The sequence below is a fragment of the Hemibagrus wyckioides genome, linkage group LG13, assembly GCF_019097595.1.
Source record: "Hemibagrus wyckioides isolate EC202008001 linkage group LG13, SWU_Hwy_1.0, whole genome shotgun sequence".
Lineage (NCBI taxonomy): Eukaryota > Metazoa > Chordata > Actinopteri > Siluriformes > Bagridae > Hemibagrus > Hemibagrus wyckioides.
Genome location: NC_080722.1, coordinates 20,597,211 through 20,624,133, shown reverse-complemented (window position 1 = coordinate 20,624,133; position 26,923 = coordinate 20,597,211). Strand labels below are relative to the sequence as shown.

At 38.4% G+C, this 26,923-nt stretch overlaps 1 protein-coding gene across 2 annotated transcripts; it reads left to right on the top strand.

Annotated features, from left to right (window-relative positions):
* The first annotated feature begins 743 nt into the window (after nt 1–743).
* Nucleotides 744–26,923, top strand: LOC131363252 (zinc finger protein 385B-like). 2 transcript variants are annotated; one of them, XM_058405597.1, is made up of 9 exons: nt 744–875; nt 13,785–13,991; nt 17,698–17,780; nt 17,953–18,063; nt 19,813–19,996; nt 20,082–20,351; nt 21,190–21,374; nt 22,260–22,358; nt 23,071–26,923. In XM_058405597.1, exons 1-9 carry the CDS (start codon nt 833–835, stop codon nt 23,284–23,286), a joined length of 1,398 nt encoding a protein of 465 aa, XP_058261580.1. In that variant the 5' UTR covers nt 744–832; the 3' UTR covers nt 23,287–26,923. The 2 variants fall into 2 exon arrangements, with proteins under 2 accessions (XP_058261580.1, XP_058261579.1); XM_058405596.1 differs by having other exon boundaries at nt 17,698–17,822.

Below are 26,923 nucleotides of genomic sequence, written 5' to 3'. Positions count from 1 at the left end.
TTCATGCTCCCAACTTTACGGGGACAGTTTGGGGATGACCCCTTCCTGTTCCAACATGACTGCACACCAGTGCACAAAACAAGGTCCATAAAGACATGGATGAGCGAGTTTGGTGTGGAGGAACTTGACTGGTCCTGACCTCAACCCGATAGAACATCTTTGGCATGAATTAGAGCGGAGACTGTGAGCCAGACCTTCTCGTCCTACATCAGCGCCCGACCTCACAAATGTGCTTCTAGAGGAATGGTCAAAAATCCCCATAAACACACTTCTAAGCCTTGTGGAAAGCCTTCCCAGAAGAGTTGAAGCTGTTATAGCTGCAAAGGGCAGGCAAACTCCATATTACATTCATGTGCATGTAAAAGCAGACTTCCCAGTTTTGGAATGGCTCACAGTCTCTGCTTTAATTCATCCCAAAGGTGTTCTATCAGGTTGAGGTCAGGAGTCTGTGCAACCCCTGAAACACAACACCTGAATTCAATCCTGTGGAGGGGTGTCCCAAAACCTTTGGCAATATAGTGTGTTCTATATCATGAGGAATTTGTAGCTTCAGAAGTTACACGTGCAATGTAACAGGTACAACTCTCTAAGAAGGAGAGAAGAATCATGACAGTCATGTCGGGGAACAGGATCACTAGACCAGGAGATACTAAACATCCGTTGGACGCTTCGTTCGATCACGTGGCCGTGAGTCCGCGCTGCAGGCGGGAATCCCAGGGAGCGCTCGAGCTCATTTCCACAGGATCACCGGTTGGGACAGGACGGGTTTTTCTCCAGCGGCGACACACACACGCGCGCGCGCGCGCGCACACACCCAATGGTCTGCCTCTAAATGTCCTGTGTGGAAGAGAAAACGGACTGCTCGAGCCAAACCGGTAAGAGAATTGATTTCACTTGTAAGCGCCAGTCAGAGATTTATTTGGATTGAGTATTCGGATTTCTGACTAAACTGAGGGCTGAATCTTAAACTGCTCTGTGCTCCCTACATTCACGCACTTCGTAGAATTGGAAGGAGCGGTGTTCGAAGTGCACTTTATATCCATTACGGAGGCATTATGGACTAAGCCGCAGTTTATAAAGAAGTTGATTTAGTTGAATAGTGAATATTAATAAAGACGGTGGCTTTAGAATATGCAAATATCATAACTACCCTTTCGATATTATTATTATTATTATTATTATTATTATTATTATTATTATTATTATTATTATTATTATAACTAAATACACCTTTAAATCTTTATGTGCTTGGATCTACATAATTAAAGTGTAATTTTAAATCACAGGTTTGAATGAATGTAGATAGATAGATAGATAGATAGATAGATAGATAGATAGATAGATAGATAGATAGATAGATACTTTATTCATCCCAAAGGGAAAATAACAGCTTCCACAAGCACATGTAATAGATAAAATAAGAAGGAATATAACAGAAAATACTAAATCCCCGAATTTAAGGGCACAAAAATATAACAAAAAAATATAACAGATAACAAAATATTATACAATTTAACAAAATATAGCAAAAAAAAAAAAACTAAATACAGAGATTTAAGGAATAAATATAGAGAATTAGAGGAATACAAGATAAGTAATGTGCAAAAAACAAGTGTGTAAAGTTACAGACCTAGTGAGGTGATGTGCAAAAACCGTTTATGTGCAAAAACTGCGTGTTTGAGTCCTGTGCAAATCTCAGTGTATTAAAGAGTTCTGTTCAAACCGGAGTGTATTGTGCGTAGTGTGTAGTTTATTGTACAGTCCAGGACAAAGAGTAGTGTCAGCACTGACTTTTCCCACCCCAAGTGGAATTAAAGAGTGTACCCATTCTAATAAATTATAATTCTATATAAACAGCTCATTCACAAAATCTTGCATAGCAGAGGATCCACATAATCTAAGGATATTAATAAAACCATTAAATTTTATTTAAAGAAGCAGAGTAGTCGATTTTTTTTAAATTACTTTAGTACAAGTAACCCAGAAGATACACCAATCAACCATAACATTATGAGCAGTGAGAGGTGAAGTGAATAACACTGATTATCTCCTCTTCCTTTTGTCCTCAAAGTTGATGTGTTAGAAGCAGGAAAAATGGACAAGCGTAAGGATTTGAGTGAGTTTAACAAAAGGCAAAATTGTGATGGCTAGACCACTGGATCAGAGCATCTCCAAAACTGCAGCTCTTGTGGGGTGTTCCCGGTCTGCAGTGGTCAGTATCTATCAAAAGTGGTCCAAGGAAGGAACAGTGGTGAACTGGAGACAGGATAATGGACGGCCAAGGCTCATTGATGCACGTGGGGAGCGAAGGCTGGCCTGTGTGATCCGATCCAACAGACATGCTACTGTTGCTCAGATTGCTGAAGAAGTTAATGCTGGTTCTGATAGAAAGGTGTCAGAATACACAGTGCATGATGGATCAGGGCTGTTTTGGCAGCAAAAGGGGAACCAACACAATATTAGGCAGGTGGTCATAATGCTATGCCTGGTCAGTGAATGTAGAGCATGATAAATTGTGTTTAAGCTAAGACACTGAGACTGCTTGTGTGTGTTTGGATGCAGATCCTGTCAGTCATTTCATAGACACTATACTGTATAGGCGTCTGTAAACTCTGGGGGCGGAGCTTTGTGAACATGTGTAGCAATCATTTGAATATCAAACCCACTTACACACTTATGCCTAATCTTCATTTAACAAAGTCTCCAGTGTTAAAACTTGATAACAATCAGTTTTCTGCCATGGGAACATGACACAGTGCAGTTTGTTTTTTTGTCTTATTGATATTAAGAGAGGAAAAAAGAGAGGAACACTTTTTTCAAAAGGGAACAATTGTTTCCATATGCTATAATGCAAGTGATAACAGAAGGTAACTTGTTTTGCAGATTCTCCACAACATTAACTGTAGTCATAAATGGTTAAAAAGTACGACATATCATTCTTTAATTAATTAAAAATGGTGTACCTTGGGGATGTGCTGCTATAGCGTGTTTTGTTATAGGACAGTAATCCACTTTAGGGTGGTAATATTAACTCAGCTCTGCACTGGGCCACATCTTCTCACCACCACCTCCTTGATTATTTTCCTATAACCGCATGCCTTTTTGTGCTTTATTGCTATTATTTACCAAGATGAAGCAAAGCTATTTACAATGAAACAGCCTAGTGTCTGTTGATATAATTGTCTGGTTTTAAATAGATAGACAGACAGACAGACAGTCAGACAGACAGACAGACAGACAGACAGACAGACAGACAGACAGACAGATAGATAGATAGATAGATAGATAGATAGATAGATAGATAGATAGATAGATAGATAGATAGATAGATAGATAAACTGAGTTCAAATACTAAGCAAATGTATATTAGAAAAGAAACTGATAGAAATGTTATATATTAATAATGATTTTTCTTGGTCCATTTCCAAATATAAAAAAGCATCTCAGCTCTGTAGGGACACAAGTGAGAAAGTGAGAGCAATATCTGCCAAGCTCTGTCCCAAAGCTCATTATTTCTTTATCCTTTTATTCCTCCCTCCCTCAACAATTATCCCTCGTTTAGTTCTCTTGCCCTTTTGCACACACACACACACACACACACACACACATATATATATATATATATATATGTGTATGTGTATATATAAATATATATATGTATATATATATATTTATATATATATACACAGCCTAATTCTATGTCCAATTTTAGAGGACAGGAAGTGACCACTGGCAAGGTGAGCTCACATTACATTTTTGGTCTTCTTATTTAACAGACCAAAAGTAAATGTGCCAACCAACAGTCAGAAATTAAACTGTCGTTTTTAACGCTTGATTTACTTATAATGTTATTACCACTGAGAAGTGTCCACCTCTCCTGACTTAAACCAACAGGCTTTGTAAAGAACCATGAAGCTGAAACATTCTCTTCAACCATCATTTTATTGCTATTGTGTTCTACTGTTTAGCTACTTCTTTTTGAACATGTTCTGTCAAGTGAGTCTGGCTGCTATTATTGCCCTTCCACCATGACTGAGTGAAGCATTAATAAAGTTGGGGTTGTACAGTAGTCCTGTACTATGTGCTGACTGAGTCACTGGCCATGGTGCTGAACCAGTGCTTTAGGTTGGTGGTACTAGTGACAAAGTCCCAGCATTACAGTTCTGGGCTGCCAGGGCACATTTTACCCCAAGGCATCATATATACAAGAGAAATGCCAACTGGTGTGAACCAACTGGTGACTCAAAGGATTCTGTCCAACATTGGGAGTATCTCAGTTTGTCCAACATTGGGAGTATCTCAGTAGAAAAAGAGTTTGGCAACAGTGTCCAGCTGGGCCTTAAAATCTGAGAGTGGTAGACCTTTACAGCTTGGAAACAAAATGGGCACCCTGGTTGGTCAATATTTTTTTTGGATACTCAGATAACAAAGAAGGAAAAAGGGCACACTAACTGATCCCTTGGTGACAAAACAGGTTCTCATCCTGCTTGTTGGTGTTCTACTTGAGCAAGAAAGATCTGAGCCCACTGGCTTGGGTTCAAGTAGGTTTTAATGTTGTTATCTACTGTTATGTTGGTAACATGCTTGCATTGTCCACCACAGTTCTTGTTCTTGCTCCTGCACAGTGTCTCTTTTAAGGCTGCCAGCTTTTCAGTGACCTTCTGTTGCTGAATGAAGGCATCTAACAGATGCTGGCATAAACATAGAAATACACAATCTCTGATTACTTACTTTTTTTCCAGTTTGGTCTACACCTTGGCTGCTTTTTCCACTAGTATTATAAACAGAAAGGCCCTCGGTAACATCACCCAAATACAATCTGCATAGGATGATGGATGGTTAACCCCCACTATTCCACTATGTTTTTGTGCCTCCAGTTTGAGGCTTTTAGCTTGAGGGATATGATGACGTTAGTGCCCATGAGCTTTGAGTTTGGCAGTCTGTAGTTTGTTTTTTTCTGGGAGGAGATGTTTATTCAGCATTTATAGAAAGAGTCTCCAGTGTCAGTGCTTTGCAACAGTCAGACGTAGCTTTAAGTTTGTCAGGACAGAGGAGTTTACACTTTGTGATTACTTAGTAACATAAGCAGTGTCTTTTTCTTTTATTAACAACAGAGAAAAGGCGAGATACTGGTGAGGGAACGACTGTTGATAGCTGTTATAACATAAGTGCTAACAGGAACTAACATGCTTCACAGAGTTTCCAAACCAGTAAAAGGTAAAATATTAAAGACAAAATTGCACTGGTTCAGTTTGGGATGTACTGCCACTGGAAAGTACCTAAACCCAGTGAGCTTACAACGCCCACCATCACTACTAATTTTCCTAATAACAAACTACCATCTGACAAGTCAGACCGTCTAGAATCTTTTTGTTTACACATAAATTTTGTTTTATGTTGTTTTAGAATTTAAAAAATTACCTATCAGTCTCTCCCCAACTCTCTGTGTATTTTCTTTGCTTATCAGGTACCAAGCACATTACTGCAGTTATTCTGACACACACACACACACACACACACACATCCTCCTCCTCCTCAAAGCTCTGTTCAAAACAGTCAATTATACCTGTCTCACACGCAGGATTACAGGCGATTACATGCAAATCCGCTTCTGAAAATGCTGATGGCAAAAGACAGAGACAGAGAAAGATGAGTGGATAAATGTAGACGGGGTCACCTGTCAGAAGGTTAAGATATGTTGCTATGGTTACAGATGGCTTTTAGCGTCATTGTTTCATGAAGTTTTCTTTAGTCATATTTAGTAAGAGAATTTTATCTGGTATAAGCAATAAGATTAAATATTTAAGTCATCAAATGTTCCCAGATGGATAGATTTTATATGTATATATAATCAATCATAAAACGTTTTTTAAATGATTTTGTGGCTCCAGATCTGTATCCTCAGATTTAATACGCAGACTGTCTCATTACACATAAGAAAACCCTAAAGACTTTATTGTGAGGGGGAAATTTTTTTAAATTACAACTCTATGTAATTATTTTAATTAATTATAATAATTCTAACTGTTTCAAGGCACTTACACTGGAGACTGCATCGATACTATGTTACTGTTAACATTATGTTACTATAGAAAGAATTACATTAAAAACAGCATTTATATAATCCCGAGAAACTGTTTTAATTAAAAGTTATTTATTCAACACCATCTGATCTCTCAAAAAGTCTTCAAAGAATTCAACAGCTGTGGTTTTAATAAAGAGAACGCTTATTAAAATGATGCCTTAGTCTCTAAAAATGACTGAAAGGTTTCTTAAAGTAATGACTGTATTATGCATTTGCTGCATGCTCACGACTCTGATACCAGCTGCAATTTAAAAACACATTATTTTGTGTAAACAGTTTAAAACTCATCAGATCCCGCTGGTCGTGTGTGTGGTAAAAGTTCAGTTTTGTTTTTCCAGGAATCGTTCGTATGATCATTTGTAATTTATTTGAAACATGTCCCACACAACATGTTGATAAGAAAGCTCGGAAGAGTTTTGAGAGCTCAGAATGGCCACACTGGTTTAAGCTGGCAGGCAGGCAGGTTATACCACAAATGATCACTCTCAGAATGCACAATATGTCTCAGTATCTCAGAATGTGCAGTATGCCTAACCTTGAGGTGGGCCTCCATATCTTGGACCTGTCCAGCATATCCCAGAGATGCTCACTCAAACTGAGATCTGGGGCATTTGGAGGCCAAGTCAACACCTTGTCATGTTCTGCACACCATTCTGGAATAATTTTTGACGCACTTTAGGCATGTTATCGTGTTGAAAGACGCCACTTGGTCTGCTATAATGTTGGTACCAGATACCAGAACCCACAATCTGAACCTTAATTATATGAGAATAATACCATAACATCACTGCCTGGATGAGAAGCAGGTAACAGTGAATCGAAGCACATTGACATAAATGATGAGTCATCCCATCCACATCCCACAATTACCATCAGCTAATATATGGCTTTTATGTAGCTGTTTATTTTTGACTACAGGAGAAGGCGAGATTAAACACAAGAGCAGACTGATGACAAATGTGGTGAGTAAAAAAGCCAAAGGAGAAAAGATGTACGGAGACTTGGAGGGAAGTATGTATTGATAAAAGAAGATATAGCAGGATATAGGGACATGGAGAAGAAAAGACTTAAAAAGGCATACCTGAAAATGATAAAACAAATCATTCTGCTCTTCTCATAATCATACACTGATCAGGCATATCATTATGACCACCTGTCTAATATTGTGTTGGTCCCCCTTTAGCTGCCCAAACAGCCCTGCCCCATCGAGGCATGGACTCCACTAGATCCCTGTAGGTGTGCGCTGTGGTATCTGGCACAAAGATGTTAGCAGCAGATCCTTTAAATCCTGGAAGTTGGTGGGGTCTCCAACTGACTTGTTTGTCCAGCACATCCCACAGATGCTTGATTGGATTGAGATCTGGGAAATTTGGAGGCCAAGTCACCAGGTCAGCATGGGCATTAAGTTCTTCCGCAATTTGAGCAACAGTAGCTCGTCTGTTGGATCTGACCACAGGGCAGGCCTTTGCTCCCCACGTGCATCAATGAGCTTTGGCCACCCATCACCCTGTCCCCGGTTCACCACCACTGTTCCTTCCTTGAACCACTTTTGATAGATACTGACCACTGCAGACCGGGAACACCCCACAAGAGCTGCAGTTTTGGAGAATCTCTGATCCAGTTGTCTAGCCATCACAATTTGGCCCTTGTCAAACTCGCTCAAATCCTTACGCTTGTCCATTTTTCTTGTTGTTCTTGGATTTTTGGAAAAGCATCATATCAGTTTTCACAGATTTAAAATAAAAAGAAATTCTTTAACACAAAATAGCACATTACTAAGATGTTGATGTCAACTAACAATTATAGAATTTTTATGTTTCTTCATTTTTATACTTAATAAACTTTGTTTGTAATTAATTTGTACTTGAGTTTAGTTTCACACTGTGAGTTTCAATCTTGCATTAGTTCAATATTTGGTTACTTAGTAAATTAGAGCCATTTGTTTGAATAGAACCTCTTCTACAGTATCTTAATTTAGACCACCATTTTCAGAATCCTCATACACACACACACAGGCAAGGGATCTGTCCCAATCTTTAACAACTGATGTGTATTCTATTTAGTAAGCAGTGTTTAGCTACTTCAGTGCTTAGCAGCTCAAACAGAGCTTTCCCAGTATTGATGAGCATAGCATAGAGCCTGCATACTATCATGTTAAATAATATGACAGAATAGTACATCATTTGTCACTGGAGATAGCAACCTATTTTGTTGTGCTTCGGGACACAGCCGTGGAGTAAGGAATCACTGTAGGGTATAATTATAAACCCACTCAAACAGGCATATGGAAAATACGCACTATTTTTACAGAGTGATGCTCTGGAGCATTTCCATGAACACTGTTCACGGAATTCTTAATACACACACACACACGCAGGACCATAGCTTAGAGTGAGTGATGAGGTGATGGTAGCAGATGCTTTGTCATTTGAAGCTGCTTTGCTTTTCAAGGACACACACACACAGTTGTTAGCTTGCTGTTCTCAGTCAATCAGAGTTACTAGAGAACACAGTATACGCACACTGCTAGACAAATGATGTGATATGTGTCTAAAGCTCCTGAGTTCCTGAAAATGTACCTAATGATAACTCAGTTGTGTGACAGCATGGTGGATTAGGACATAGCCAATTGTCATTAGTGCTAGCAAAAATTGCAACTTTTCAAATTGATCTAGGTCAACTATGCACTTGCTAGATAGTATTAATTACAGATGGTGCCGTTTTTGTCTCACTATTTAGTGCACTAGTATGGTATGTGCATGTGGATACGATGAATAGTATGTGAGGAATAATGCTGTAGCTTCACAAATCAGTGAAGAGAAAAGTAATGTGAATAACATTATCTCGTTACTCTGGGAACCATTGAGGCAGCAAGTGAACAGTCAGTTGCGTTAATTGCAGGTAAAATGGGCAAGTGTGAGGATTTGCGCAACTTTGACAAGGGCCAAATTGTTATCTTCAAAACAGAAGGTGGGGTGTTTCAGTATGCAGTGGTTATTACCGACCAAAAGAGGTCCAAGGAAGGACAGCCGGTGAATCAGCGATAGGACCATGGACTCCCGAGGCTCAGGGTGCCCATGGTGACGTGTGTCCTCTGCTGAAAGCACTTACAATGAACACATGAGCATCTGAACTGGACTATGGAGCAATGGAAGAAGGTGCCTTCACCAAGATGGCTATATGAAAAAGATGACCTGGTGGAAACAGTGTGATGCTCTGGGCAGTGCTCTGCTAGGAAACCTTTGGCCCTGGCATTCATGTGGATGTTTCTTTGACACGTACCACCTACAAGTTCCAGACCAAGTTCACCCATTCGTGGCAACGGTAGGAATTCCCTAGTAGCAGTGGCCTATTACAGCAGGATAATTCACCTGTTACACTTCAAAAATTGTTCAGGAATGGTTTGAGGAACGTGAAAAAGAGTGTCGACTTTGCCTCCAAATTTTGGAGATCTCAACCTGATAGAGCGTTTGTAGGATCTGTCTGTGCCAGATACCACAGAACACCTTCAGAGGTCTTATAGAGTCAAGGTGGCTTTAATGTTATTGCTAATCATTGTACGCCCACGGCTGCATCCAAAAATACCAAATACTATGGAAAATATGCACTATTTTACAAAATAACAACAGCAGCACCAAAACCTCTCAGCCGTATCTCTATGGCTGTGTGACCGAATTGCATCTGACCTAACACCCACTACCTTGGTTCTTGATATTGATAGTAGAAAGTCAGATCCTAAAATAGTGACCTTGCCCTTCAGGTTGTCTACTCCAAAAGAAGCAGGAGTGTGTGGCGGCCTAACGTTGAATGCTATCTGTCTTGGTTATCATGGTGTTCCTGGCTCAGTCCACTTGTAGTGCTTAATCTTGACAGCATAGATCAGAGTTAAATAGTGAGTCTGAGCAGCCTGTGGTGGTATTTTAACAAGAGCATGTGTGGTTTTACACACTGACTTGAGCACCTCGTTATCGACACACACACACACAAACACACACACACACACACACACTCTGACAGGTATTTTTAGGATGTAGTCATGTCCAGAATTCTGAGGACATGACCAGCAAGTGGTTCAGTTATGTCAGTTATTAAATAATATTATGTGAAACACTAAGTGTGTTTGAATATACTTCCACATCCCCTGGGAAAACTGTTCCTCAGGAGTTCTTTAGATGGTTAATAGTTCTAGATTCCTGGAGCATTAAAGTGCTAGACTTAATCTGTGTAATGTGTTGTAAGTGTCAGTATTTGGTTCCTCATGAAACATAAGTTTAATACCATCTACATATCATGATATCATCTATATCTATATCATCTACATAACATGAAACGTTATGTAGATGTGTATGTCCCTATATATCTCAATGCAAACATGTTTCCCAGAATGCACCTCTATACATGTAGTCTTAGTATGACATCACAGCACAAGTGGTGGCAGTAAACACGCTTAAAACGAACAGCTGTTGCTTTTACACATATATATCCACCTTTCATGTGTCTTGTGTGTGTGTGGGTGCTGAGTGGGATATTCTGAACTCTACACCGAGGTTGGCTGGGATAGATCAGTCAACACACACACACACACTGTAAGGGTGACCTTTGACAAACACACAAAGAATCAGTGTTGCATTTGGACAATGGTGACATCCCTGACACACACACACACACACACACACACACACTATAACTGACCTACTTTGAATTGCACATGAACCCCTTCTCCACATCGAAGGAAATGTATATTAATGTCAATATTAACATTTATTTTGAGTAAGTGCACAAGAACACAAGAAAACACTACTACCTGGAACTCAAGAACTGTGTATGTGTCAGTTATCTGAATGGAGTCCAAAGAAAATCAAGTTGATTATAAATATAGATATTTTGTATTTAAACTGTAGATTTAAAGCTCAATGCTATCATCACAACAAGACGTAGGTGAGTACCAGCAAGTAACTAACTGTTAGCTTTGTGTAGAAGTGATGGAAATCGTAATTAGCGCATGTTTATTATTGAGGACTATAATCCAAACCTTAATCACACAACAATAGGTCACTTATAAAAATAATTTGGATAAAAACTTCTGGTCTAAACAAGGACTATGGCCCTAAACAGAGAATTTTTATTGTACAGAATTGCATGGGGTTGAGTTTTGAGATGGACCCCCTCACAAGTCTGACACAAAGTCCAGGAGTAAGTCCAGGAGTAAGTCCCCCAAGCCTATCATGGTAATGTTCAACGTGCAAGTTTATTTTGAATCATTGTCATTTTAAAAATGAAGAGAAACAGAAATCAAGAGGAAGAGAAAGAGAGGAAGAAAAAAAATCAGCAAAATAAGATCTAGAACTGTGCGTCATGGCTTGATAAATTAGGTTTTCATAAATTGGCTAGCCTTGTACACTGAAAAGTGTGGACTGGTTTGGTGTAAACACTGCCTCTGGAGCAGTAGAAGCATATTGTCTGGAGTGATGATAAATCACACTTCACCACTGACAGTCGGATAGACGAATCTGGGTTTGATGGATACCAGGACAATGCTACCAACCAGAATGTGTAGTGCCAGCCATACGGTTTGGTGGAGGATTCAGTTGCATGTAATGTTAATGCTACAGCATATGAAGACATTTTCAACAGAGTTTATGTCTGTCGAAAAATGTTCCTCCTCCAGAATGTTGGCATGTTTTTTAATAGGTATGATCCAGTACAGAAATACATTCAAGCGTGAGCTGAGTGTATACAAGGGTGTTTAAGTACAGAAGAATAACCAAATAGAAAAAGCCAGCATGTTAAGGGCCTTAATGAGAATTGAATTAAGCATGTGCAGTGAGGTCAGTATTCATAACTCTGACGTAACTACAGACTTAATGCACGGGGTGGAGGATATATCGGCTCTAGTGAGGAGCGTTTCCTCACGAAGTCCAATAACCATGTGACAGTTTGATGCACCCACAATATTTTAATTACAGTTTTATTAAAATCTGTATGTACACACAAACACTGTGGCAGTGGCATCACTCAAGGGCAATATTACATGCATAAATCTGACATTATTAATAAACACTTTTTTAGCAATGAAAATACACAGATCAAGCATAACATTATGACCACCTGCCTAATATTATGTTGGTCCCCCTTTTGCTGCCAAAACAACCCTGACCCGTCAAGCACTGTGTATTCTGACACCTTTCTATCAGAACCAGCATTAACTTCTTCAGCAATTTGAGCAACAGTAGCTCGTCTGTTTGATCGGATCACCCGGGCCAGCCTTCGCTCCCCATGTGGATCAATGATCCTTGGCCATCCATTATCCTGTCTCCAGTTCACCACTGTTCCTTCCTTGGACCACTTTTGATAGATACTGACCACTGCAGACCGGGAACACCCCACAAGAGCTGCAGTTTTGGAGATCCAGTCGTCTAGCCATCACAATTTGTCCCTTGTCAAACTCGCTCAAATCCTTATGCTTGCCCATTTTTCCTGCTTCTAACACATCAACTTTGAGGACAAAATGTTCACTTGCTGCCTAATATATCCCACCCAGGTGCCATGATGAGGAGATCATCAGTGTTATTCACTTCACCTGTCAGTGATCATAATGTTATGCCTGATTGGGGTATTTGTGGAGACACATCTTTAACCAGGGACATTGCTCATTCTGAGGAATATAAATAAGTTAAATATTAAATTAAAGTTAGAGTTATGAGTAATAATAGTTGAGTGCTTTTTCTTCTGTACACGAGGGTGCATCAAATTAACAAAAGTTTGACATTATTTTAATAATCTGAGCTAACTATGAGGGAATAGCAAAGCTTAGTGTTATTGTCCATCACTGTGTGTGTGTATTCATGTGTGTGTTGAGTGACATGTGTTGACGGATCTGTTCCAGCCAGCCTCTGTGTGGCATTCAGAATATCTCCTGTAAGGTGTATCCCCTGGTATGCCAATTTCTCCGTAAAGCCACAGCTGTTCATTTGGCAGTGTTTTACTGCCACCAGTTGAGCTGTGAATATAAATATATACACACACACTGAGGTTTTTGTGGTGTTCCATTTTAGCTGAGCTCATTTTTATTTTAAAAATTTTATTTTTACATTTTTGTAAAACAGTATTCATTAGTCAGGCAACTTTTGTCTCTGACTAACAAGTACAGTATACTCAATGAGTTGGCTCTGGATTTATATCATTAATTAAGACAAACAACCAGCAATCATAACACAAGGTGAAAGAAAATCCAGTTAGTAACAGAAACCAGAAAAATCATACACAAGATATATAGTCTCAGAAATGCAAGGGAGACTCCTCAATGAGTTAATGAGGACCATATGGTCATGATAAAAAGACTATATAAACCACGAGTAAAATAGTAGACCCGGATGTGGCCTAATATGGTGGTGGTAGGGACCTCTGGTGGTGTCTGGTGGAATGGTCAATTAAACCCTGACACGAGGACCCTGAAGACAATCTTGGTTCCTACCGTTTCTTATATAATGGAACATAATAACAATGGACCAATCACATCCACAAACAATATATTATACTCTTAAAGATTAATACCTTCAAACTATTGTATAAGTTTTATAAATTGTGAATTGTGAATGTATCTGAGCAGACATTATGGGTCAGAGGTTCAGAACACTGTCATGTCGGGAACGTATTAATACCTTCTCATGTGTGACCTTCAACCTTTTGAAATTCTCAGGGATGAGTTGTCTGTTGGATGTGGAGTGTGAGGCGTCAGAGGTAAAACAGAAGCAGAAGCAGCAAACACTTACTCTCTGTGAAGTGTGTAATATTCAGCTGAACTCCAGCGCTCAGGCTCAGATCCACTACAATGGCAAAACTCACCAGCGACGACTACGGCAAGCCTACAGGGCCAAAACCAGCGGAGGGGCCAGAAACAGCACAGGTAACAATATTAAGTTTAACTTTCTGATCTGTAATATGACTATGTCACAAATGGCAAAGCTGAGAGTTTAATTTTAGTCAATCTATGTCAGCATTTTTCTAGTGTTATTAAATAGTTACTGAGTCGCTCTTAATTTTCAGGTTTCTGCAGTTTTCCTGTTTCCAACATGTTCCCTTCCCTTCCCTGCACCCTGTCTCTATCTATCCCTTACAGACGTATGATGAAGGGACAACTTTAGACATGACTGGAGTTTTACACTAGTCTTTGGTGCTTTGTGCTTTAAATCCCCCCAGTCCTCTAAAACGGCTATGCTGATGGGACAGAGTGGAATTGGATGGATTATTTTTGTGCTGGTTTAAAAGAAACATTTTTGTGGTGTGAAGAGATGATCATTTATTTTAATGCCCCAGAACAGCAGTTATAATTACATTCCTCTGAATGAGTCTAATTAGATTGCACACCAGGGGATAGATAAAAAAGAGAGAGAGAGAGAGAGAGAGAGAGAGAGAGACAGAGAGAGAGGTTGAAAAGCTGCTCTAGGCTCCCTGTAATCTCCAGACCTGATTGAAACATTTTATCTCCACCAGTGCTAATGCTTGAAAGGTATTTTTAGGCAGCCATGTTCAAAACCATCAAAACCCACTGACAGATTTTAGCTCTCTGTGTGTGTGTTTGATTCTATTAGCTTGACAAATTAATTTAAACTCTGCATCCACCATCTGTCTGTCCTTCCATCCATGTGTGATGGAAATTCACCAGTGGTTAAGGCTCTGGGTTGTTGATCGTAAGGTTGGGGTTCAAGCCCTAGCACTGCTAACCTACCAATGCTGTGCAACTGAGCAAGGCACTTAACCCTCTTTTCTTCAGGGGCACTGTGTCATCACTGACCCTGCACTCTGCACTATAAAAGCTTCTTTTTCTTTTTCTACCTGTAAAATGAGAATTCACGACTGTGCTCAAGTAAATATTTTATTCAGTTAGACATTGCTTACAAGCCCAGGGATCCATTTATATTTACAGCATTTGGCAGACACCCCATTTATACAACTGAGCAATTGGGGGCCCAGCAATGGCAGACTGGTGGACCTGAGATTAAAACTACATTCCCTACTGATCAGGATCAACCCTTACCTTACCTGCCATACCTTACCTCAAGGTGCTACAAGGGTTGAGATATAAAAGTGGACTATATTCTATTATTCATTTTGTTATTATTCATTTACTTTATAAGTAAAGAAATTGACATTCTACTAGATGTTGGAATAAATGATCATATCACTTCCACCTTCTATCTTCTTCCCATCACATATCTCTACCTAATCTCGTCCATTAATTCCTGGTCTATATGTACTGTATGTTCTCATGGTCAAAAAAAAGAAAAACTTTTTCGACCTCTTGCCCCATTTTCCATACAGGGGAATAACAATTGGAACAGTCTCCTACCAAATGTATTCAGCTTTCAGCTTTTCAGATTTCATACATTTCATTTCCCCACTTCTTACTGCAAGCTGGTCTTTCTTGGCTCAATCTTAACTTTCTCTGTAACTGCCATCTTATTCCATCCATGCATTCATCCCTCCATCCCTATCCATCTATCTATTCATTCATTTATCTAACTCATCCATTCATCCGTCCATCATTCCACTTGTACGATCACACTGCAATGAATACACGACATCTGACAATAGTTTCATTTAACATCACTTGTGGCAAAAGGGGTGGAGTCTATACCAGTCAATGGATCCCGACTGTTGATAAATTGTTGGTAAATTTTTGGTAAACCTTCCTTCTTCTGTTTTTAAAACATTTACCACTGATGATTTTATGTTGAATTAGTTCCGACTGGCAGCTACAGAGCAAAAAGCATTTTAGTTCAGAAAGGTTGCTAATTCATAGTTGATAAACAAGACCAATTTGTGTGCCATCTACATATATCAAAGAATATCTACTTTATTTTCAGTATAAAAATAGCATCTTTTGTCCATGTGCAAAATATATGTATGTATATAACACAAAATTTCACAAAAGGTCTTTCTGCAATAAGTTAATTAAATAAATAAGAAATAATATAACACCAATCACATCCTGGTAAACACTGCAAATTGGCCTGACTGATTACGCTAATTTTAATTCTAACCCACTGTGACCTCACTAAGCATCATACAGCACATTAGAGTATTTGCATATCATGCAATATTCAATACTGCTTATGGTGCTAATGATGTTTTTTTTTTTTTTGCTTTAATTTTGTTACAGGACTATGCTTGTTATTATATCATTTAGAAGCAGATGTGTAGATAAACTGCATTATTCTAGCACACACAGACCTATCCACAATAACAAGGTATTCATTAAACAGAGGTGTTTTAAGCCGCCAAGGAAATGGAATGTTCCGGACACTTTTGTTCATATCACTGAATGGTCTCAGTGTTAAAACAAACATTGATGGGTTTTTGTAAGCTTTAGTAGCGTCTCCATTTTAGCACAGCAGCGCTGCTCTGGCATGCGTCCACATCAATCCCATTTATTCAGTGGAAATGTTCCAAACTAAAGCAGGCATCTGATTTGCCATCGGGTCCTCACACTGCCATGCTCTTATATCCGGCTATTTATATCCGTCTGTGCTGTATATTTTTATTATACATGTGATTGGGATTCCTCAGGGATGTATTATCTGACCTGTAGTGCGAGCTGTCTACATTCTTACAAGTGATAATGCTAAAGGTAAAGGCCTAAAGTGATAATGCTAAAGGCCTCCTACTATCTGTCCAGCCATCCCATCCATCCATCCATCCATCTATCCATCTTTCTTTTTCATCCATCCATCCATGCATCCATTCATTCATCCATCTGTATATCCATCTTACATTCTATCTATCTATCTATCTATCTATCTATCTATCTATCTATCTATCTATCTATCTATCTATCCATCCATCCATCCATCCATCCATCCATCCATCCATCCATTCTTTTCTTCTCTTTCCCCTACACAGATTCATGTATCTATGTGTCCATCCATCTATCATTCTATGTGCTGCATCCATGATTATTTCCATTCATCTATGCATCTATTCAAATCAGTTTCTTAATACATCCATTCATCTATCTCCATCCATCCATCCATCCATCCATCCATCCATCTTTCCCATTCATAGATTAATCTGTCTATGCATCAATCCATCAATCTATATGCTGCATTATTGATTATCTCTAACCATCCATCCATCCATCCATCCATCCATCCATCCACCCTTATCTGTTCATGCTTATACACAGCATAATTTACAGTGTAACTCTGGGGTGTTGCTATTGAGCTTAGTCTAGGTTTTTTTGTTCTAACCTTTTCACACAAGTCACAGATGATGGTAGGGTGTTCATTACTTCATCATATCACACTGAACACCTGTCTAGAAACATTCATTATGTATCTCTTCATCATAAACTCATCTCTTTAAGATGTTCATTTTATTTGCTGCTTGTCTGTCAGTGATATGGATAAATGAGATAATATTCAGCTAATGCAAATGAGAACAATAATGCAGAAATTAGAAACGAGAGAGAGAGAGAGAGGTGGGGGGGAAGTGATTTTAAGAGAGGTACATCAATGACAAACACACACACACACACACATTAATAATTCCTACTTACCACAAGACACCCAGCTACTCTCATATGTAAATTACTCTGTTTCCTGTCTGTATAGGAAGTCCAGCTAAGGGCAGCGGTTTGCTGACATCACTTCCTGTTCAGCCCAAGATGGACCTAAAGCACTTTCTGCCTATCAGAGTAAACAGCTCATCACCTCTCAGCCTCTTCTCCAACTTAAATGTGTGTGTGTGTTTATATGTGTAACAGTTTTGTATCTTGTAGTGACATGGTGTGTGGAGACTGACTAGCACTTTTGTTATTAAGGTCTTTTTTTTCCTCTCTTTGTGTGTGTGTGTGTGTGTGTACAAAGATGGACCCAGTTCAGAAGGCGGTCATCAGCCACACTTTCAGCATCGCCCATTCGCTAAAGAAAAAACAAATCATCACCTGCAACATCTGTCACCTGCGCTTCAACTCAACAGTGAGATAAGCACACACACACACACACACATTCTGTCTCTGTCTCTGTCAATCAAAGAGTCAGAGTATGATGAGTACAATAACAGATGAAGGTTGGAGAAAAACCATACAACAACATGAAATAGTAAGAAGCAGAGGACACAGAGATACACACGAAAGCCGTTTGGCATTTACTTTATGAAATTAACCCGAGCTAATTGAACACCAGAGTCCTTAAATAAGCAGTGTTAAGTGGCAGCAGGTGCAGTTTGTCAGGCGTAAAGCAGAAGTGAAAAGGAGTCGAATGTGACCTCAGACTCCACATCCACCTGTTTAGCTTTTGCCCTCTGGAGGATGTGTGAAGTGTGTATATGTGTGTGTACACCACGGTCAGCCATTACATTAAAACCACCTACCTGCTGGAGGAAGGCAGAATGACAAAAATAGACAGAAAACATGCCATCAGCCATCAGTGGAACACAAACTGATTCTTATGGCTGAGGAAAATCCTACTGAAGGCTGTGTGCTAATTCATTTTTTCCCACCTGCCCACTGTTGCCTGGATAAAAGCAGGTAATCTGTAGTGTGCATTTGTAGATATGTTCATGGAAATGAGATAAAAACAGTCATCTCTTTCCCCCTGTTATCTCCTCACATTTGTTTAAAGAGAAAGAGAAGTTTATCAGCTTCTGGTTATTTGTCTTGCACTCCAGAGGCTTCTGTAAGTCTGGTGAGTGGTCTTCTTTGACCACAACTCAGGGCGTTTTTTTTGCATTGTTACTGATGCATTCAGTCTCTCCTGTAGTGATAAATAGGACCAATCAAGCTGCATGACTTTGGCAGTAGATGGAGCGAGGTGGTGTATGTGGGCCGCAGGGTTTTAGCAGCAAGTTGCTGATTTTTTTTTTCTCTTCAGTGCTTTTTATGCTTTGTTCCTTGGAAATCAACCCCCTAATGGAGTGAGCCAAGTCTTTATTTGTTTCCATTATATTCCAAGTTATAACTTGTTATCATGAACTCTATTTTAGGGTCTTTAGTCTATTCAATGTTATTTGTCAGTGCGAAGTACAAATATTAGTTGTGGTTGAGTAGATCCACATTTTCGCATCAGTCCTGCTGATTCCAGAAAGCAGTGGCCTGTTAGGGAGAGCAGTTGCCTTCTACCGAGTTGCCGTCGTACCTCATGATGTTCAGGGTGTGTCATGTTCTCACACTTCCTGAATTACAGTCACAAGCTAAGCAACAGTGAAGAAGTACCAAATAACAAATAGTTAGAGTGACTGATGTTATGACAAACACTGAGCTCTTAAATGAGAGATTAAAATGGTGAGAGATTACCTCCACTGGAATCCAGTACGACCTTGAGTACCAGCTTTGCCTGTTTTCTTTCTCCCTCTTGTGGATATTTGAGGCATTACACCCTCTCTCTATTTCTTTTTCTCTTATGACTCTCTAGCATCCCCCCCCAAATAAAATATATAATCTCACACACACACACACACACACACACACACACACACTCGTGGTTTTAATTCATTCCTTAATTAAAATTTCATTTCTGCCATTTGTTTACTTCAAAATTATTTATTTGTATATTTATCTATCTATTTATTTAGGTATTTATCTATTTGCTTTTTTGTTTGTTGAGTTTCATGCAAATTTATATAATAATTTTTTGACGAAATGACCAAAGTTGTTTGCTTGTTTGTTACTATTTGGTGTTTATTTTTGTCTAAAATGATTGGTATTTTTCTTTTGTGGTTGTTGTCAGAACCAAGCAGAAGCGCACTACAAAGGGCACAAGCATGCACGCAAACTCAAAGCCATAGACAAGCTGAAGAACAAGCAAAGGATTCTGGGAAGGTCTGTGTGGAGGGGGAGGGAGAGAAAAGAAGCAATAGCAAGAGAGATGGAGGACAGCAAGTGGAAGGACAGCAGTCTGTCAGAGAGGACAGGTGTGTGTGTGTCAATTACCTAACTACAAATGAGCAAGAAAGTAAATACAATATACATCAACATCTCCATTCCCTCCATCTGCAGCACCAATCCATTCATCAGAGGCATCAAGCCCCGAGGACGACCGTGTTCAGGGTCTCTCAGTCACATTAAGGCCTGTTTCACACACTTCTCCCTCAAAAAGACTGTGTGAGAGCAAGTGTATCCCAGAATCCTCTGCTCTGGTGCCTCCAGCTGACCCCAAATCCATAGTGAAGGGAAACAGAAACAGGAGGAAATGCAGCAAGAGTCTTCAGTGTGCTGTTTGTAAAGTGACTGTCAACTCGGGCTCACAGCTTGAGGATCATTATAAAGGTACTGTAGTCTCTCCACTAATCACCTAAATCATCTTATTGCACTGATTTAGCAGTCTAATTAGGTAAAATTAATTATTAATCAATTTGTTTTAATTCATTATTTAGACTGGCTGTCTAATATTGTTTATTGGCTTTAATAAAAACTTTAAAAACTATTTAGGAAATTAGGTAGTAAAACTGAAACTGTAAAACAAATCTGTCAAAATTAAAAGCTTAAAAACTTAAAATAAAAGTTTAATAAAAAAGTTATATTTTTAATAATAAAGTTAATTATGAATTAACTAGTTTTTAACTAGTTAAAAAAGTAGCTATTAAATTTTTGGTGAAAAAAGTGTAAAGTGTTAAATTGATTTAATTAAGTAGTAATACTGGCTTTAACATCTACAACTAGCTTTGAAATTCAATAATAAAACAGATTATCTGTATAAAAAATTTATCTAAAAAAGTTAGTAAATTTTTGGGGAAGAAATTGATTTAATTAAAAAAAAATTTAATAATTAAAGTTTTACAGAGTCTGTCAAAATTAGCTATTAAACATGAATTTCCTTAAACTAAAAAATAATTAGTTTTTAATTGAATGCTATCTATGAAATGGCTAAAAATAAAATTCACATTTAGCATAATTTTGATTAAAAAAATGTAATCTTGTAAGAATATATTAACAAAAATGTGCTAATGTAATCTGTGGAGGCAGTTTAGAGAGTTATTTCATGCATCAGCATTGTTGTTAGATTAAAATCATTTCTTGCTGGTATAACAGTTTTATAAAAGCTTGAATAAAGTGCAGTGATGAGTGATGAAGTGACCTGCTCTGACTGATGCTGTTGTGGTTGTAGGTTCTAAGCACAGACTGATGCTGGGGGGTCACTGCATGTTGCCACGGAAACGAGGTGGAAAAGCGGATTCATCCCATACCGCACCCCGCTCTAAACGTCTGCACGTCAACTCCGCCTCCAGCGACCAATCACATCACTGCAATGTGTGCGATATAGACGTCAACTCAGAAGCTCAGCTCCAACAAGTTGGTGTTTTACTTAACATTAAACAACACTGAAGCCTGTAGCACAACATGTACATATAATACTGTAAACACATTCACCCAGGCATACGTACATTTACTAAACTAAAAACTGTGTAAAATGTAGCCAGACTAAAACAAGCAAATCACTCTAAATCTAATCTAAATCTAACTCTGATTCCATGTTAGAAATTTTAGGTGGAATTAGCGATCACAAGTAAAAACTAGCTTCCTACAAACTTTCATCATTTAAAAAAATAGCAGTTAAAGCTGTTTTAGTGACATATCAGTAAAATATGCTAGCAAATTTAATAAAAACTAGCTAAAAACTCACTTTAAATGGAATAAAAACTAGCTATCAATTAAAAAATAGGTATTAATTGTAGTAAAAACTAGCTCTCCAGTTTAATTATACTTATTTAGTTTAGTGGAAACTGACAATCAGTGAAAAATAGCTTTAGTGAAGTTTTGTAAAACTGGCTATCAAGTTTAATAACAAGCAGAAATGGGTAGAATTTGAGAAAAAAAACTAGCTTTAAAGTCTTCCTGGGCTGGAGATGACCCAGGGATGACCACGATAAAGCACTTACTGAATATGAACGAACGAAAGAAAAAACAATGAATGAATGAATGAATGAATGAATGAATGAATAGAAGGAATTGTGCATTTAGAATATATGAGTAAATAAATAAAAATAGACTTTTACATAAAGGAGGAAGCGGAAACTGTAGCTTCCTGAGTACACTCAAAATGTGCCTGAAACACATTTATTTTGTAAAAAGTTTGCTAACATCTTTGGCCACTTTCTACCAAAATGCCATTTTCACACCAGAAATCAGTTTATAATCATTTAAAGCTTGAACACTTTTCTTTTCTTTTCTTTTCAGCACATGAGGAGCAGGAGACACCGAGACCGAGCCACTGGAAAATCACTTCATACAAAGTTCAGCCCCTACATCAACAACTCAGCCCACACAGTGCTAACGGTAACACACACACACACACACACACACACAAAATTTGTCCAGCTGTTGAAGTATTAGAAAAGCTCACTTTAGCTCACTTAATTATATCTGGCTACACAGCAATTCTGTTTACGGAGAAGTCACTGAGTTTAATACACACACACACACACACACAGATACACACACACACACACACACTTGACAATTTGAGGACCTTCAGTTGACACAGTTGTTGATGCAATTAATGCTACACCTATATCTAAGGGTTTTTTTTTAGTAAATAAATAAATACATGAATCTGCTTGATTGATTGATTGATTGATTGATTGATTGATTGATTGATTGATGTAAAAAAAGAGATGTTTACAATTAAAAAAAGAGGCAGGATGATTGGATCTAGAGAGGGTGGGGTTGAACAGGGTGGACAATAAGACGATTCCCGCCAAATGTTATTTTGTTATTTTGTATTACGTGTAAAAGAACTGCAGATCTATTTACTGAAGATTATACAGGCAAATTTTGATTATTTTTAAAGGAATTTAAAGCAAATAAAAAAAATTATGATTGGAATATTGAGATATTTTTAAATTAAAACAGCTCTAAAAATTTATGTAAGAAACCTATTTTCTTTTACTAGTGTGGATTATTGTAAGAAAAATTTACAGTGAAATTATGATATATTTCTTAGCTATTGATGTGTGTGTGTGTGTGTGTGTGTGTTTTTCGTGTTCAGACCAAGCTCACGCTTCAGAAGGAACTCTCCAGAACATTGACCTCTGGCTTGCTAACGTCAGCCCCCATGGCAATGGCAACTGGCCCTTTGTCCCTAAGCCACGTTCATCCACAGGCTGCCATAGTCCACGCCCCTCTGTTTAGCCACACCCTCCTTAGACCCGCCCCTGGTCCCTTTAGGGCGGCTCAAGGTCCAGTCATCTTCTGTCCTTACTGAAGAAACAGAAATTTGTCAGACATTTCACTGGAAGCTGCTCAGGAAGAGAACTATGCAGCCTCACAGATTACACTGCTGGATATTTCATATTTACTTCTAAATATTAATGACAGAAAGAACAAACTGTGAAAATTCTGAAAAATAGTTCATTACTGTTTCTGTTACTGTTCAAGCACACATTTGGGATTCTCTCTGTAGCGCTCGTGTCCTCAATAAATAACCTTACTGTTGAAAAATTAGGACTTTTTAGAGGAATGTAAAACAAATATTACATGAAAATAGAAAATATATTAAAAATATGCAGTAAAAAATAATTTAAAGATGTTAGTGTTTTACAGAAAAGTGTGGAATATTAAACATTTCAAATGAAAAATAAGGAGGTTTCTAAAGGTCATAAAGGTCATCTAATAAAAATAATAAGGCATAAATAAAATAACAGTAAGGTATCTTAAAAGATTTTTTTCATTTAAAAAGTGTGGAATATAACAGAAAAATTTTTTGGAAAGTTTTTATGGAAAATGAAAGCTAATTATAAAGCAAAATTAAAGCACATTTTAAAGGAATTTGGTAAAAATAAAAAATGTAAGAAAACATTAAATTCAACAACTGTTTGGCTTCTTAATTAAATTAATATAGCCGAAACATAGCTATCAGTATTGAAAGGGGGCAGAGCCGAAACATCTAACATTAATAGTTAGTGTTTTTTTATTTATTTATTTTTTATTAAATTCAGTATCAAATCATGATATTTTACTTAATTCATTTTGTGATCAAGATTCAACCTTCATTTCCTCTTCCTGTGTGGTTTGCTGCAAAGGATCATCAGTCCTCCATTAATCCATCCATTTTCTATACCCGCTTTATTCCTAATTAGGGTCACGTGGGTCTGCTGGAGCCTATTCCAGCACACATTGGGCGAAAGGCAGGGATACACCCTGGACAGGTCACCAGTCCATCACAGACCCATATAGACAGACCACCACACACACTCACTCCTATGGGCAATTTAGAATTACCAATCAACCTAATGTACATGTTTTTGGACTGTGGGAGGAAACCGGAGTACCTGGAGTAAACCCACACAGTCACGGGGAGAACATGCAAACTCCACACTCTGCCTGTTCGAACCCCGGACCTTCTTGCTGTGAGGCAACAGTGCTAACCACTAAGCCACCGTGCTGCCCTCCTCCATTAATATTGTAATAAAATCCTTTTAAAACATCTTTATTTTTCTAGCTAGGGAGAAGGCGGACATTTTAAAACTGTGAGCACGAAGCATAGAGCAACAACACGAAACTGTTCTTTTTTTTTTTTTTTTACCAAATGAGTCAAGAACTTCTTTACATTCAACTGGTCATGTCTATCAGTGTCCTCTACCTTCACATCCCAGAGATTGCTTTCTTTAGCTCCTGACAATCAGTTTCTGTCACTTGTACAGTGATTTAGAGGGGAAAAAATGAGAGTATCATTCATCAATGAATTTTATTTTCAGGGACAATTAAATCGACACTGGGATGATTTCTGCATTCCACACAGATACAGACAGCCATTTACTTCAAAAAATCGAGTCTTACACATTCATTAGCAGCGGCATTAATGTGAGTGTTAGTTTGAACACCTTTTTTTGTGATTATATAAACAGAAAATGTTTATTGTATATTATATTAATAAAACGTTATCAGTGAAAAGATATGAATGAACAGATGCACTGGAACTGGACCATTTTGTAAATATTCTGAATAATGACTAGGTGAGAGGTTGAGAGGACATCCAGTCGTAAAGCTGCCGTGTAAACATGTTGTTCAATACGTCTTATAAGAAGGATTGAAACACTTTAAACGCGTGTCCCCAAATGTTTCATTTATTTTCTAACACAGCTCTGTTAAAGTCTGGATTCTGATTGGTCAGAAAGTGTAGATTAAGTTCCTGACAGTCAAGCGGAACAAAAGATTAAAATGTTTTTGGAATCAGCCACAACTGCACTGGTGTTGCTTGTATTCAGATTTTACTCAGAATTGACTGGCTGGCATATATAATTTCTAGCTCTACTTGGCTCTAACCCTCAGCTGAAAAAAAACATTTTACATGCAAACACAGCAGCCATGAACACAGCAAGAATCAGGGAGATGTGTCTCAATTTAACTCTCTAGAAAAGCTTTCAGAGAGGCTTTGTCCCTGGAGTGGATATTATTGCATTTGACTGTCATATGGGGCGACTACTAACTTGGGTAAGGTGCATTGTTGGCAGAATCAACTGTGTCTGATGTGTGAAGGTCAGTCCTCTTGAATCTGCTATATGCCCTGGGGTCACACTTTAGGGCATGCAAAGGCGCTTAGGAGGAAGGTGGAGTTTGTAACATGAATAAGGGAACCATTCTGGTTATGCCTAAAGGACAATACGGTTCAATGTTCTAGTCAGTCCCTGTTTCTTAGTGCCTTTTGCATTGTCTATGGGGCAGACCCTAGACAGTCCCCCTGACTACCACTAACGAGTCTTGCAGAGAAGCCTTGTGATGGGGAGCATCCTGATGACATACATATATTCAGATTCAGATGATTTCCTGATGACATACAATGAAAACTCCAATGAAGTCATTGCACTGTTATAAGAAGTTTGTTGTAATTGTTGTAGATTGTTAATGGCCCTCAGTCTCAAGGGCACCTGGAGCTTCAAAGTGGGGGCCAACTCCATATTACCTTCATGTGCATGTAAGGGCAGATGTCCCAATTTTGGCCCGGTTCACAGTCTCCGCTCTAATTCATCATAATGGTGTTTTATCAGGTTGAGGTCAGGACTCTGACTCAAGTTCCTCCATATCAAACTCACTCATTCTTGTCTTTATGGACCATGCTTTGTGCACTGGTGCACAGTGATGTTGGACCAGGAAGGGGTCATCCCCAACATGTTCCATAAATTTGGTAAATCATGTCTTGGTCTGCTGAAGCATTAAGAGTTCCTTTCACTGGAACTAAAGGGTCAACCCCAACCCCAACCCCTGAAAAACAACACCTGAATTTAATAATTTAGAGGGGTGTCCCAAAACACTTGGCAAAGGAATCTGTTAATCTATTGCAATTTAAACCTCCAGAATATAATTTTTACCCTGGTTTTATTGTGTCAGTAATTTATGTTTCTTTGTTGTGTACCTAAATAGCTACGTTTAGCTAAATAGCTATGTTTAAAATAAAACATAACCCCAACCGAACCCACCACCCTATTCTCCTAAACACCCAGAATTTCAATTTGTGTGACTGTAGAAAAATGTATAAATCTTTTTCTCTTTTTTTTCTTTTCAGTGTATTTGTATAGCATTTTAACAATGAGCAATGAGCAAGCCTGAGGCAACTGTGGTGAGAAAAAACTCCCTGAGATCATATGAGGAAGAAACCTAGAGAGGAACCAGGCTCAGAAGGGAACCTCATCCTCATTTGGGTGACACTGGACAGTAAATAATGTAAATGTAAATAATGTCCTTGCTTCAGCAGCAACCAAGAGCTAGTTAGTGAGTTAGTTTTAGACTTAGCATTAATTCCTTCCTGCTGAATGCTGACTGATGCAGCGACAGTTCAGAGATGGTGTGATAGTCTCCAAGTGGTTCTATCTACAGCAGTCCCCTGGGTCTTTTTTTATGTGTGT

What these genes read in the sequence shown, in the direction of transcription:
- LOC131363252 (XM_058405596.1), top strand. Translation starts at nt 833, where the DNA reads ATGTCCTGTGTGGAAGAGAAAACGGACTGCTCGAGCCAAACCG. An exon ending in ACCTGCGCTTCAACTCAACA is followed by an intron (nt 18,064 to 19,812) that starts GTGAGATAAGCA and finishes GGTTGTTGTCAG; the next exon opens with AACCAAGCAGAAGCGCACTA. An exon ending in CAGTCTGTCAGAGAGGACAG is followed by an intron (nt 19,997 to 20,081) that starts GTGTGTGTGTGT and finishes CTCCATCTGCAG; the next exon opens with CACCAATCCATTCATCAGAG.